We start from the raw sequence: 15,028 nt of genomic DNA, 5'->3' as shown, positions 1-15,028 counted from the left end.
TAAGAAAAGAAGGTGCAATGTAGTAACACAAAGTTACAAGGTGCAACCTGGATTTGTTAAAGGTTAAAAATGTTACTTGAAGCAGTTTTGCAGAATTATGTATTGATTTTTGCAGTATTTATTTATTGTAACAACTTCAACATCGTTTTATATATTTATTTTTGTGTGTGTGTGTGTGTGTGTGTGTGTGTGTGTGTGTGTGTGTGCTTACAGGAGCAAGTTATGCCAATGAGGTGAGGTCATTTCCCTTATTTTTGACACAGTTAATATTATTTTTACAAATTAGTGTCATCAGTATATCATAAGAAAATATAACTATAGGGCTCAATAATTGATTATGAATTGTAATAGAGCCCAAAATAATCAAGCTTACAATGAAGTATGTGTGTATGGAAAAAAAAAAACCTCCCCCCAAAAAAACAACACCCTTCTGGCTTAACAAACTTAACCAAGATCAGAAAAAAAGATTCAAATATATCCCCTTCAGTGTTAGTTCACAGTCGTCCTGTGATCACCTATGATCTTTGACTGCAAGGACAGACTCTGTGTGTCTTTTGGGTGTTTTGCTGTATTTGTCCTCCACCAGATTCCAGGCTTTGTTATTCACACGTCTCTGGGTTCGTTGTGGAGCCGCAGGAACGTCGACCCTCCACCCACACGCTCACATGACTCCGGGTGAGTCTCAACTTGTCCGAGTGCTGACGGTGTTCACTGTCATTCAAACATATTTGTACAGAGACAGATAAATGAGGAGGAAGGCGTGACGTTTAAAACCACGTGAATCTGAATCTCTGTCACTCTTGTTTTGCAAAGCAGGTTTTTAAAATGTAGATTTGGTGAGGGATTTTTTTTTTGTTTGGTTTTTAGGTATATTTTAAATATACAGTATTTTTGCAAAACTCCAATTAAACACCTGCAACTTAATCTATGATTTATTCCACATTCAGCAGTATGTAATGTTTCTAGCTGTTTGATTAAAATATAAATCATACATAATTTAGTATATCACAATAATAATAAAATTATGTTTATTTAATAACAGAATTAATACATATAAATAATGTTCAGACAGGAAACTCAACTTCAGAAAATAAGTTCTCTGGCGGTGTCTCTGTTTGAACTCACTTTTTTAAATCATATTTGCACTTAATTTCAAGCTTTTGCTTTACAATAATGAATAAGGAAATGCAATTTTAATCAATAACAATCAATAATACATGTGCTCAAAAGATAGTTTTTCCATGTGCTGGACCCAAGCTGTGAACACAGTAAATATTAAAAATTAACAATACTGTTATCATGAAAAAATAAAAAGAAATATGGAGATTCAGTGTTCAATAAAACTAAAAAAATAAAATTGCACAAGTAGAAAATGAGAATCTAAGACAGAAAATTGTGTTAAAATTAAAAAAAAAAAAAAAATTTACCTTTACAAACATAAAACCTACATTTGCATTAGGCCAGTGTGCACAATTTCAAAGAAATAAATTGTGCGTAAACAATGAATGTAGCCGTGTTTGTGCACGTAAGCAAACAAAAAAACAGACTACACCAAAACTTGCAAGTACATATAAAGTACACACCGTGAAACTTCTGTCACAACAGAACGTGATGAAGCAATTCTCCGTTTATAGTCTGAATAGGGTGAGTTTTATTCTCGTCAGAGTTACTGCGAGGACGTTTATTGACAACACAATAAAGCCGTTACTGGTAACCTGCAGCTCACATGCAGAACACTTCCTTCATACTCTGAATACTCCTCGCTAACACTTCAGCACTGTGTGATCTGAAATACCGCCCGGGATCAATAAAGTTACCTAACTTCTCAGTCGAGGTTGTTATGTGAAAACAACAACATGTGAGAGTGAGAGTGACCCCGGTGGTCTGCAGACGTGTTCATCAGTGTTCGTGTTAACCTTTGTGTTTGGATGTGAGTAGCAGAGCCGCGGCTGATTATGTCCCAATCTGAAGAATGTATAAATGATACGTTTGCGGTTCACAGAGTTCATCAGCAGCCACTTACAGAGGAGATAAACTGAATATTCAGCAAGTCACAGATTACAGACCACAGGAAATCATTTGACTACACAAACATGTTAACAAAGGCATTCAGAGAGACAGTGGCCTTGTGTGTGATCAGTATATGTATGTAAAGAAATGTAAAGGAATAGCTGGACAACACCGGAGTTAGAGGAGAAGATTGATTATGTTTATACAAAGAAGTTGGAGCCAGCTGCTGGTGATCTTTTAGTTTATCAAAAAGACTGGAAACACAGAATATTAACCACCCCACCTGCAAAAAACAGAATTTCTCGGGATTAAAAAATACAGTTGCTATTGATTAAATCAGTCCAACTCTCATGCCGATAGCTAATAAACTACATTAAATGCGGTGGTGGAATCATACTGTATGCAGTGACGGATGAAGCCATCGTTACATCACCCATCGTTTTTGTTTACTCCAGTTTTGAAGCCTCGAGTTTGGAAATTTGACCGTTGTCATCTTGGTTTTTGACCAGAGCTTAACAAGAAATGGGCCAAAAATGCAGTAAATTTGTAAAAAGATACAAGAAACATACCTATAAATAAGCCAAAAAAAAAAACAGAAAGAAAGGAGAAAAACAAAAAACAAGACAAAGATCTCAAGAAAATAATTTTAAAAATGTATATTTTTTAGAAATATAATTTCCCCCCTGTTTGGAAATAATAATGATTCATTAAAGTGTCACCTTTCACCACTTTCTTGCAGTTTGTTGAATAGTTCTCGACAAGTTGCTCAGTACATTTGTTTTCAGTGTTTTTAAAAGAACTAAAGCCAGTTTTCGATGGTTTGAGAGGTTTAAATGCTCCTGGAAGGAGTCTCGGGGCGGCACAAGAAAACAAGCTAAAACAATGACAGTTATCATTATTTGTAATCCAATACTTGTCGTAATATTGTTAAAAATCTGCACCATCTCAACCAACTTGCGTACTTCTACTTAAAGGTCGAGTGTGTAGGATTTAGTGGCGTCTAGCGTGAGGTTGCAGCAGCTGAAGCATACGTGTTCCAGCTTAAGTTCATCCACTTATTTACAGACGTGTCTTACGCCACATTAATCTACGTGAAACGATATTTTTGTGCCGCAGGGCCTCAAGTAGCAGACGTAATTCCACTGTTTCACTGGCATCAAAACCCTGAACACTCGGGTTCCCGGTGGAGATATCTTGTAAATAGTTAATTCTAACCTAACAAAAATGCAACGATTTTCAGGTGATTAAGCATAATTATGAATATTATATACCATTTCTACCGAAAGATTACCCTCAATCCTAAACACACGTCCTTTAAGTAACATTTTCAATGCATGACTTTAACATGTATTAGAGTATTTGTACAGTGGATTCAGATCAAGGATCTGAATATTTCCTCCTCCACTTGTTAAATGCTTAAAATTGATATAATGTGACATGATTCATCTGCATCTGTCAGAGTAATTCATCACGTCTTTATGTTGTCACACACACAGGATGCACAATGTTCCAAAATTTCTACAGCCTCATGTTTTATGGTAAGCTAAAAATGTATAATTTCCTTGCATTTGCAGAATTCAGAAAGCAGATGCCGTCCTCAGCAGCTGATGTTGACTGGATCGCGTTGCTCAAGCAGAGCGACACATGACAGTGGGTGACTGAGCACTTCCTGTGTGAGCATGCATGTCTGGTCAGTGTAGAGTCACATTAAATGCTGGACTTCCCTGAAGAGAAAATGTTGTCAGCAGAGGTGAAAATATTCACATCCGTTGCTACAACACACAGAGAAATACATAAAAGTGCAAACGTTTATCAGAAAAATGTCAAAATACTCATTATAAAGATATATTTCTTATTTTTAGATCATTTTCACTGAAAATTATTAGCCTGAATTATAAATATTAATGTGAATAAAAGTATTGCAAAATGCAAGAAACTGGTAAAAGGTGAAAATAAAAAAAGAAGGAGAAAGAATTATTTGAAAATTAATTTTAAAAAAGAGGGGAAATGTCCATAAAACTATAATAATAATAATAATAATAATAATAATAATAATAATAATAATAATAATAATAATAATAATAAATTATTATTATTATTTTTATTTTTTTTTCCAGGTCATTTCTTTGTTATATTTTTTTAATTTCTTTTATTTCTTTTTTTGGCTATTTTTACAGGTAATTTTCATGTAACTTTTTATTAACTTCTTGCTATTTTTGGGGTAATATCTTGTTGAGTTGCCTGTCACCTTTTTCCTTGATTTTGAATGAAATCAAACTAAATTGCTCAAGTTTCAAATTGTTAATAGTACTTGAGTAAATGCACTTCCCACCACTAATGTCAGACTGTAACTATCACAAATAAAACACGTCCAAATACAAAAAGGTTCATTCTAAATGCATAAACAACTCCACCTGGTCAGAGTTTCAAAGTCTTATCAATCACATGAGCATTGACGCTGATTAGCTCAGACTTTGTGCCAGGAAGTTCCTGGAAGTCCTGCTGTCGTACGTCCATTCATTCCCACAGCTTTAATGACCACTGACAGTTTTATACATCTTTACTGAATAATGAACATGACAGACTTCTCCAAATCACAACTTCATCTGAGGCAAAATCAAACAAATTGTTTGCTGAGGTCGTGAAGTGTGAGCTCATGTGTTTCTGTATTTTAGTGAATAACCTGAACTTTGCTGCGCTGCTGATGGCTGAAACCTCACACTGGAGTTTAGGAGAGGCTGACTATCGAACTCCCTAAATGCAGGCATACCATGGTGTATGTTTGCAGGTGTAATATTTAATATTAAAAAAAAACAAAAAAACAAGGAGCCCGTAGACTGACTGATGTTGACCAGTGATTGTTATTTTTTGTGTAATGTTGTGGTCATCAGGCTGTTGCAGTTAGTTTATTCATATTTTTACATGCACATAAGAAACCAGGTGTTATGAGGGAAATCCACATTGAGAATCCATGGAAACAGACTGATTCAGACTTCTAAAGGATTTGTCTTTGTCTTGCGTAATTTTCCAGTAAAAAGACAATTAGAAACCCTGCTGATGCATCTGAATGGCCAAGAAGTTTAGAGTTTTCTGGAGAAGTCATGCTGGGAATATCAGGTTTCTTTGTTTGCATACTCGGATCACTGTGAAGCCACATTACTGCAGAAAGCCGACACTGTGCCAGGGTCTGAAATGCATGCAAACACTGAGCTGTTGAGGTGAAGAGGAACTGGATTTGTGTCAAATCTTACCAGTTAATCAGATGCAATCAGGGATTTAACCATTTTACCCATTTCCAGTGTCAACAAATGTTAACACCTATTACAAATAATATCTTGTGATAGCCTCATAAGGGATTTAGAAATATTTTTGCTTTAATCTGAATGTTGATTTGGTTATTTAAAAGGGTGTTCGCCATGGACGAATTCTAAAACAGTGGGCACAGATATGAGCTGTACACACAGACGTGGTTGTGTTGCTGTTTCGCATATCATTCAGCCGTTATGCATCTCTCCATGGTTTTGTGTCTCTGATATTTTGGGTGTGGTCATTTTATGTCTCCTTGTGGTTGTTTTGTCTCTCCTTGATTTAATTTAGTGTCCTTTTTGATCATTCTTGTCTCTTTGTTGTCATTTTGTGTCTTTTTGTAGTAATTTTGTGTGGTTTTGCAGTTATTTTGTGGCTCTTTGAGATAATTTTGTAAGTCTTTAAGATCATTTTTGTAATTTTTTTGTCGTTCTGTGACTGTTTGTGTCTCTTTGACGTTGTTTTGCCACTTTCCTGTAGTTCACTGGTTTTGTAGCTATCTCTTTGCAGTGCATTTGCAGGTGAGGGCCGAAGGGGCGGCCTTACACTTTGTGCCCCTGAGCTTGGGATTTTTGTAATCACAGGCATTGTAAATAACAAGAAACATCAATAAGAGTGTTGTTGACATGAAAATAGTTCAAACAAAACTGTCTGAGTTAATAAAAATGCTTTTAAAAACTGTTTAGAGCTGCAACAATCCTGCAGGAAAGCCGGGAAAAACAGGCTGTCCGGGTTTCCAGGGAGAGGGAATCACGTGCATCCAAAGATGACGTCAGACAAAGGGGCGGGCCTCAGTAGTCATAAACAAGGAGCTGACCAATCAGAGAGCTCGGTGGGACGTTATTCAGCTGCCAGTCAGGCCTTTATAAACTTTGTGTACCTCTATCTGAGCTGTGTTTTCTATCTTTCTTCGTCGTCTGCAACAGCCTAAATTAGACAGTAAGTTTATATTTATTCGTTTTAATCGCTTTCTGATGCAAAAATACCTAAACTTGGTGTGTAATTTAGCATTTAAAGGAAAAAATAGTGAGGGATATTCGTGTTTCTTTGGGATTTTTTTCTCGTCGTTTGAGCCTAGAATAAACAACACCCCAGTGCCCGTTTTAAAAAATGTGTATTTGAGCTTATATCTCGTTTAAGTGTATTTTCAGGGGAAAATATGTGATTTTTTTCTTGTTATCCGTCGACATTTGCCATCTTGTTTCATTCGGCTGCCTTTGTCTTCGTCTACCTCCAGTGGAGCCTAAAGCAGCCATTGCTAGTTTATCCCAAACTGTTTAATTTAACATCCATCGGCGGAGGATTTGGTTGAAAAACCCGCCGCCTGACAGCTACCTGGAAAAGTTTTGGTTTTCTTTTCGTTTTCCCGGTGGTAGTTTCGATGTCCAGGCCGCCAGTGTCTTGGCTCTGCGCCGCCGCTGCAGATCCCGTGACTCCCCCTGAAAACAAAAACAGGCTCGCTTTATTGTCGGGATCCGGCGAAGTTTCCGCTCCACAGCTTGCAGGAAAACAGCCCCAAACGGGCAAATTATTCCTGCTCACAGTCATTACATAATCATCACGATCAAACGTTTTTTATTGCTCATTTGGCCTAATTAGTCTCGATGTTTGGGGCCCGGCTAACGGGAAAGGAGTGTACAGTCGGGAATGTGTATTGCAGCTTAAATGCGGAGTCATGGGCGAGAACAAGCTGTACCACAGAGTGCATGACAAGTATCACTGTGAAAAAACATGCATTTCGATGGTAAACTTGCATGACTCAACGCTTTTCCTGGAGGAATCGTGTCTTTTGTAATGTGGTGTATTTCCTGCATCCATGATTAACTGGCTTCTCTGGAAACTGACTCCTGACTTGTTTGTTTTGCAGTAGGAAGCAACAATGCTGCCTCTAGCTATAATGGCCGCGTGCCTCAGTGCAGCCCTGTCGGCCCCCAGTCTGGACCCACAGCTGGACGAGCACTGGGATCTGTGGAAGAGCTGGCACAGTAGGAAATATCATGAGGTAATGTATTATTTTCCTCACACAATGTAACATCTGACATGTTGATTGTACTTGAAATAAACGGATCGCCTTGAAAAATGTAAGCAAAAATAACTAATGAATAGTCTTAATTAATGCTCACTCTATATTAGGGATTATATTATCAGCTTTGAAATGAAATATAGGAATTGGTCAACATGCTGATATCTGCAGATATCACAAACTGATATATATTTTTGAACATGTACAAAAAAATCAACCCTAAGTTTAAGTATTTTTCTTATTTTGCACAATGAATGGATAGTGCAAACATTGAAATGGTTTGTATAAGAAGTTTACTGTGTTATATATCTGTAGCCTGCAGGTTGCAAATGAGTCAGTCATATTTATATTTTCTTAACCATGTTAATAAGAACCTGCAGCTCTTCATCGCTGGCAAAATCCTCCTTTTGATGATCAGGTTAATTCAGAATAATTTGGTTTACTCAAGTTGCTAACAATTTTAAAAGAACAAGATAAATCCACGTCATTTTTAAGTTGCCACAAAACAGCTAAATTTAATGTAAACATAACTAAAGTAACCATAAATTAAGGTTAATAGTTTTATTTACTTTACCTCTAAAAGGTAATTGGTTTCAAAGATAATTTTATTATTTTAAGAACAGCTTGTCAGGTTTTGCAGTAAGCTGCTCCAGTCTGCCAGTTACTGTGAAAAAAGGTGTAAATATTGATCTTTTTTTTTTCGTTGCAGAAAGAGGAGGGCTGGAGGAGAATGATATGGGAGAAGAACCTGAAGAAGATTGAACTGCACAACCTGGAGCACTCAATGGGCACACACTCTTACCGCCTGGGCATGAACCACTTTGGAGACATGGTGAGAGCGCAGCTTTGACCCACAGATTCATTTCTCACTGGGAAAGACATGCAGGGTTTCCTGGGGAGGTCTAGAAAGCAAATAAAGGAAAACTGATTTGATAACGAGTTAAGCCACAATGTGTGCCCTCAGTTTAACCCTTTAAAACCTGCGCAAACCTGATTACTTTCAAAAACACCAGAAGCATGCAATGCAAGAAGAAATGACCCAAAAGTGTGCAAGAAATTAAAAAAAATCCAAGAAAATTACCCTAAAAACTAGTTTTAAAAAGACTTAATAAGAACATTTTTAACATAATTATATATTTGAGATTATGATAATGTAAATATGTTTTATTTTACCTAGACATTTTTTCCCAACTTTTAAAAAACACCAAATCTACAAAATTTTTGCACTATGTGAAACATTTATTGCCAAGTTGCCCGTTGGGGTTTTCCCATGTTTTTGTTATCGCACAGATTTGTTCAGGGTTCAAAGGGAAGCAGTACAAGAAAAGTGATGTAGCAGACAATAACAGACTATAGATGAAGCAGTAAATCAGCTTTATTCTGTCATAAACCATTTTATATGCTAAACAATATACAAAAACAGGAAAAAAACACAACAAAAAACAGATGGCATTTGGTGTGTGACATAGCTATATGAAGGCAAAAAATGAAATAAAAAGATTGAACAAGCTAGAAATAGAACTGGAGACTGACAAGAATAAAAATACTAAATAATGGCCAAAAAATTTAAATAATTAAAATATTTAGATAAATCTGCAGCTAAAAACACACCCAATTACCTCTTTTACAGCCAAATACCGGAGCTGCTTTTCTTTTTCTTCTGAAGTCTTCTTGTTGGTGTCTGGGTGAAAACATTTATATAATAGTCAAATCCACATTGTGTAATTTACTCCCTTTTTTCTTTCCACAGACTCACGAGGAGTTCAGGCAGATCATGAACGGCTACAAGGCCAAAGCACAGAGGAAAACCAAGGGGTCCCTGTTCATGGAGCCCAACTACCTGGAGGCCCCACGATCTGTGGACTGGAGGGATAACGGCTACGTCACTCCCGTCAAGGACCAGGTACTAAAGGTTTAATGTCTCGTGTGGTCACCTGGTGACTTGTCAAGGCGTGTTTAAATTTGTTTTGAGTCTTGGCAGGAGTCCTGCGGTTAAATGATTTTGCTGTTTACAGTGAAGGGAGATGTAGAAACAGCTAATTTTTCATGATATTCTGGACTTTTTTATTGTTTTCTTTGTGAAAAACAACTTCAGTTAAGTTTTGTTAGTTTAATCTGGCGGGAAACTCTCTGTATTCTGCACAAAAATTCACCAGGAACATCCAAAGTCAAAGTCATCTTTATTGTTAACTGACATGTTTGTTAGACATACAGGAATTTAAATAGCGTTTCTCTCCAGGCCCACAGTGCAAACAGTAAAAGGACAAAAGAAGACAGAAAAACAAAGAGAAAGAAAAACCTTAAAATATATATGTACATATGTTTTGGACATGTAGACATACTCACTTGTGTACAGTATGGTGCAGTTGGTGGGTGCAAAAAGAAAAAGGGCAGGTTTTTCATGTGAGGTAATGTGTTATGTACAACACAGCAGCAGAAACCGAGTTTAAAGTGCAAGTGGCAGTAGTGCAAAAGGTAGCAGCATTATTTAAAGGTGATGATCCATGAGTATCATTTCATAAATGTCAATTTAGGACAAATTTGAGGAATCATGAGAACTACTCTGAAATTAAATATTCAAAAGCTATCTTTACAAAAATGGACATTAATAAAAGTAAAACACTAACATTGTCAGTTGTCGTAAACAAGCTCTTATTTTAATCGCTGTCTTGGCACGACAGGAGATACAAAAGCACATCCGAATGTCAGCTGTTGTGGGAAATACGATCGCGTCATGTCCAACTTCGACCTGTTGCACTGTTCGAGATTTGCGCATGTGAAACGACGAGGGCGTGCTGTCCACTGAAGAGAATGTTTTGCTTGAACAGAAAGATAAGATGGCCACTTGCAGGCCACTTGCAGGTTGTTTTTGTTATCTGTGTGCTTCACACACACTCCTCCTCCTCCTCCTCCTCCTCCTCCTCCTCCTCCTCCTCCTCGCCGAGCGTACAGTGTGTTCTCTCCACCCCTCTGCATACGTTAACACCCCGAAAGCTGAAACCACTTCAGCCAGCTCACTGTAAACAACGCCATGGTGGAGCAATACTGTTATATATGTCAGGTCAAAGTGCCAGAGTGCAACTTCCAATCTGATTTTATTTCTGTACATATGTACAGCAAAGTGCAATAACAAGATACGGAGCGCCATAAGAAGGATATTAGCAAATATTAACATTTAATAGGCTGGAGGAAGAAAAAAAGAAAGTTTATGTGATGTTATGTATCGATTTTTTTTTTTCAATTTACTGATTCTGAACTAAAGTTATCAGTTTTTATTCCTTTGTCATCACTGTGCAGTATTAACTCAGTCCTCCGTCCTCCCTCTGCTCCTCTCAGGGTCAGTGTGGCTCCTGCTGGGCCTTCAGCACCACCGGAGCTCTGGAGGGGCAGCACTTCAGGAAGACCGGCAAACTGGTGTCGCTGAGCGAGCAGAACCTGGTGGACTGCTCCAGACCCGAGGGCAACGAGGGCTGCAACGGAGGTCTGATGGACCAGGCCTTCCAGTACATCGAGGACAACCAGGGCCTGGACTCTGAGGACGCTTATCCTTACCTGGGAACGGTATGTATCTGACGGGAGGAGGGGGGGCTGCGTGGACGCATATTTAAATGTTTAGAAAGTCAAATTTAGAGGTCTTAAATGGTTTTGGATGCAGTTAAAGATGCTTCTTCATTATTATTTTTTCAATCTTAAATCAAAGTTAAAATTGTTTTGTAGTCACAGGTTCCCCCTTTCCAAAAGCCAAAAGCATGAAAATATACAGCATAGAGCGACATTTTTTAAAATCTTTCTTTTACTGAAGTAAAATGTTTGTGTTTGTGCTTGAAAAAAAACATACAAAATTTGGTGGTTGGTGCAAGACAATAAATGCAGAGGGAACAAACGCAAGGAATCACTAAAGTCAAGAAACATAACTATGGAAGAAAAAAATTAATAAAAATATTTAAAAAATAATGTAAACAAACGTGCAGTATATCAGTTTTTAAAATGAGAGAAAAGTGCAAATATTATTGATCAGGGGATTATGAAAAAAGCTTTTTTTTTCTCTTTAGTCATCGTAGCTTTTCTTTCAGGCAGTGTTCGAATGATAAAAACGGAGCTTAAAACATCTGTAACACAGCTGGATGATCACAGTTATTGATCTGGTCGCTCCCTAATGAAAATATTTGGATTCAGGATGTTTGTGTTGGAGCCATAACGTCACTCTCCTCCTCCTCTTCTTCTCTTCCTCCAGGACGACCAGCCCTGCCACTACGACCCGTCTTACAACTCTGCCAACGACACCGGCTACGTCGACATCCCCAGCGGTAAGGAGCGCGCTCTGATGAAGGCCGTGGCCGCCGTGGGACCCGTTTCAGTCGCCATCGACGCCGGTCACGAGTCTTTCCAGTTTTACCAATCAGGTCAGTTAACTTTTTATTTTCCTAGCATTTGCCACCTGCTTTCAAAAGTTTACACGTAACTGATTGGGTGAATTTTGTATTTTAGGAATCTACTATGAGAAGGAATGCAGCAGCGAGGAGCTCGACCACGGCGTGCTGGTGGTGGGTTATGGCTTCGAGGGAGAGGATGTGGACGGCAAGAAATTCTGGATCGTGAAGAACAGGTCAGTGGAAATCTGTGTGCAGAGTATCGCCGTCTTTGTTTAAATAATATCTGAAAAAAAATCACAACAAAGAGAAAGCGTGCCAGCTTGCGACAATACAGTACACATGAGTATTTTCACGTTTGGGTTTTTTTATGTTTTTTAAGGGACTGTCCACTTCTGGAGAGGCTTTTGTGATTAAATGTCTTTAATCCACTTGATAAAAGTCATATCTGCAGGATGTAACCAAACATGATTTGAAGATCCTAATTGGTCCGAGAGCTTTGACAACCTGCTTTATATTTTGAAAGTTTTATTATTACATCTTAAATTTCGGTGATGAAAATAGTCTTTTATCACCTTAAATTTACAACTTTGTCCTGACAGTTTAGTTTAAAGGGAATAGTACAGATAAGTATTGCTCTAAAAGAGGTAATTTAACAAATGTTGCATAACGCGCTCCAAACGTAGCAATAGTTTTGGGACTAAGTTTGTCCGCAGCTTCAGATTTGCTTCCTTTTGTTGCACAAACACAAACAAATCTGAAGCTCATCTCCTGACTTTTTGTTTGTCTTGCAGCTGGAGTGAAAAGTGGGGAGACAAAGGCTACATCTACATGGCGAAAGACAGAAAGAACCACTGTGGTATTGCGACGGCGGCCAGTTATCCTCTCGTCTAACGTTTGCACGGCTCCACTTTGTAGCCACATAGTGTTTTTTATTATTGCAATAGTTTGGCTGAAGGCGGCGGACGAGGCTTCAGTCCGAGCGACGACATCGACGGGAGATTCGGAGATGTTTTTATGAGCAGAAACACTGTTGTTTTTAGGGAAATGGCGCCATTTTCTTTTTGGCTGGTTTTATGCCACTTTATTTTGTCCGAAAGATTTTAGTCGAGTGTTTTATTCTTTGTAAATATGTGTATGCTACTCGGTAAGTGATACGTTGACACTTGCTTCAGTCATTGTAAATGATTTTTTTTTTCTACTTTTTCTGTGATCAATTAAAGTTGTGAAACACTAGTTTGGTCTTTGGATTTTTTTAAAGTATTTTTGATCCCTTTTTGAAAGTTTTATTTGAGAGACAGCTGTGCATTTACCTCTTTGACTATGTTTTTCAGGAAATCCAGTTGTTTTTTTTTTAACAGGAGTATTTCCTTAGTGCATAAAGCAATAATTCAAAATATGTGGAAAAAATTAAAAACAAAAAAAGAAATTTGGAGATTGTTGCGTTTTACTGAACAGCAACAATCTACTTACAGTACTTACCTATTTTAGACTATTTTATTTCCATTTTTCTCATTTTTTCAAATGCCCAAAATATATTGAAATTAGATTTTCTTTTTTTTTTAAAGTAATAAACCTTCCACATATATGGAAAAGCATTTATAAACTGTTTTGTATTTTTGTTTAAAGTACTTAAAATTGTGCATGGAGTAACCTATTATACCTTAATAATAGAGTACCATTGATTCAGTGTGATTGATTTTTAAGGATTAATCTTATTTCTCAAACCTCATTGACAAATTTAGAGATCAGTGTCACAACATAATATCTTCAGCTGTAATTATAGATGCAGGCTTCAGTCTGAGCAACATTATATAACACTAAATATAATATTTAATTGTGTTATTCAGAGCACTAAACGAGGCTTCAGTTCACCGAGCAGAGCAGAGGCTGGAGGCACATGATTTCATGTAAAGCAGCTGTGCTCCCTGATGTCTGGTACTGAGATCTCACAGGATTATTCATTCTTTAACAATGAGGCTGATTCTTCGGAAACAGTCGCCCCTTTACTGCGAGGGGAGGTTCGCCTTACACGAGTCTTAAAGGTATTAGGTGTGAACGAGGGCCGCGGTTAACGATAGCTTTGATTTTTTTGTTAGTTTAGGTTAATTTAAACTAATATATTTAAAGATCATGCTGGTAAAAGCTTATAAAACTTAAGAAAATGACACATTTTTTTACTTTTCGGACCAATAATCAAGAAAGTAAAGATATTTTGAAAACACAAATGTCCCTATATAGAGCAAGTGTTTGGTTTGTCCATTCTGGGCTACTGTAGAAACATAATGGCACAATATTGCAATCTCTGTAGAAGACCAGCTCCCCATGTAGATATAAATGAGTCATTCTAAGGCGACAAAAACACAACAATTCATATTTTCATGTGACACTAAATACAACATACTTATTGTATCATGTCCCATTTCTGCCAAAATGTCCACTGAAAGGCTAAACACTGGACCTTTAATAGCATCATTAAGAGTGAGCTGATGTGGTTGCTGCTCCTGAGAGGTCACTGTGTTAAATGTCTGTTCTGTTTTATGTGATCACACTGAATATGTTTTATTTTAGTATGCTGGGATTTTGCAACACTGTCACATTGGCCTTGTTTTTCTGTATAAAAAGAGCTTTGTGATCTCAATGGGACTTCTTGGTAAAACAAAATAAATGTAAAGTTATTAGAATTAGCTCCACCTTTACCAGCTCCAGCATTCGGGTGATGAATATCTTTTAACAGAACTTAATTATTTGGCATTTTTTGTCATTTTCCTTTTCCCAGTTTGTTTTGTTCTGAATGTCACAGTTCCTCTGAGTTGATTAGAGTTATTCGAATCACCTGTCACACTTTTTGTGGCAGCTGATTCCTAATTAAGGATTGAGAGCAGCTTGGTGCTCAGGTTTAAGAGAAATGCGCTCTCAGGACGCAGACATAATGCACATCGTGTTCACAGATATTGTCAGCCAGAAACTCTGCTCTTTACACCTTTTTCAGACTTCTTTGGCTTAATTGAGGGGGATTTTGAGCATGTTGAAACCTCGGTGGAGGGAACAATGAACACCTTTCCTTGCATTACCTGAGGGCAGGTCTTAGTGCCCTTCATGCAAGAGTTATTTCTCGCCCTAATGATAACACCTGCGGGCCTTATACTGTTTATTTCCACTGAAACCTCCTTCATACGCACATGCCCGTTATTATCAGAGTCATTAATTCATCATTATTAATAGGATGCATTCTGGAGGCACTTGTGAGATTTGATTCTCTAAGTAAATAATTTTTTATATTCATTATATTATGTGGTTGGGAACTGGTTCTCAGGCT

The 15,028-nt window shown here is 37.5% G+C and overlaps 1 protein-coding gene across 1 annotated transcript; it reads left to right on the top strand.

Moving 5' to 3' along the window:
• The first annotated feature begins 6,112 nt into the window (after window positions 1–6,112).
• ctsla (cathepsin La) lies at window positions 6,113–12,945 on the top strand. Its single transcript, XM_042487727.2, has 8 exons — window positions 6,113–6,255; window positions 7,184–7,318; window positions 8,049–8,171; window positions 9,090–9,242; window positions 10,676–10,900; window positions 11,574–11,742; window positions 11,828–11,945; window positions 12,504–12,945. The coding sequence occupies exons 2-8, from the start codon at window positions 7,196–7,198 to the stop codon at window positions 12,601–12,603; spliced, it is 1,011 nt and encodes a 336-aa protein (XP_042343661.2). The 5' UTR covers window positions 6,113–6,255; window positions 7,184–7,195; the 3' UTR covers window positions 12,604–12,945.
• The last annotated feature ends 2,083 nt before the right edge of the window (window positions 12,946–15,028 follow it).

This window comes from Plectropomus leopardus, chromosome 4 (genome assembly GCF_026936395.1).
Source record: "Plectropomus leopardus strain MGB_pleo_1.0 chromosome 4, ASM2693639v1, whole genome shotgun sequence".
Lineage (NCBI taxonomy): Eukaryota > Metazoa > Chordata > Actinopteri > Perciformes > Serranidae > Plectropomus > Plectropomus leopardus.
This window is presented reverse-complemented; position numbering and strand designations above follow the sequence as displayed.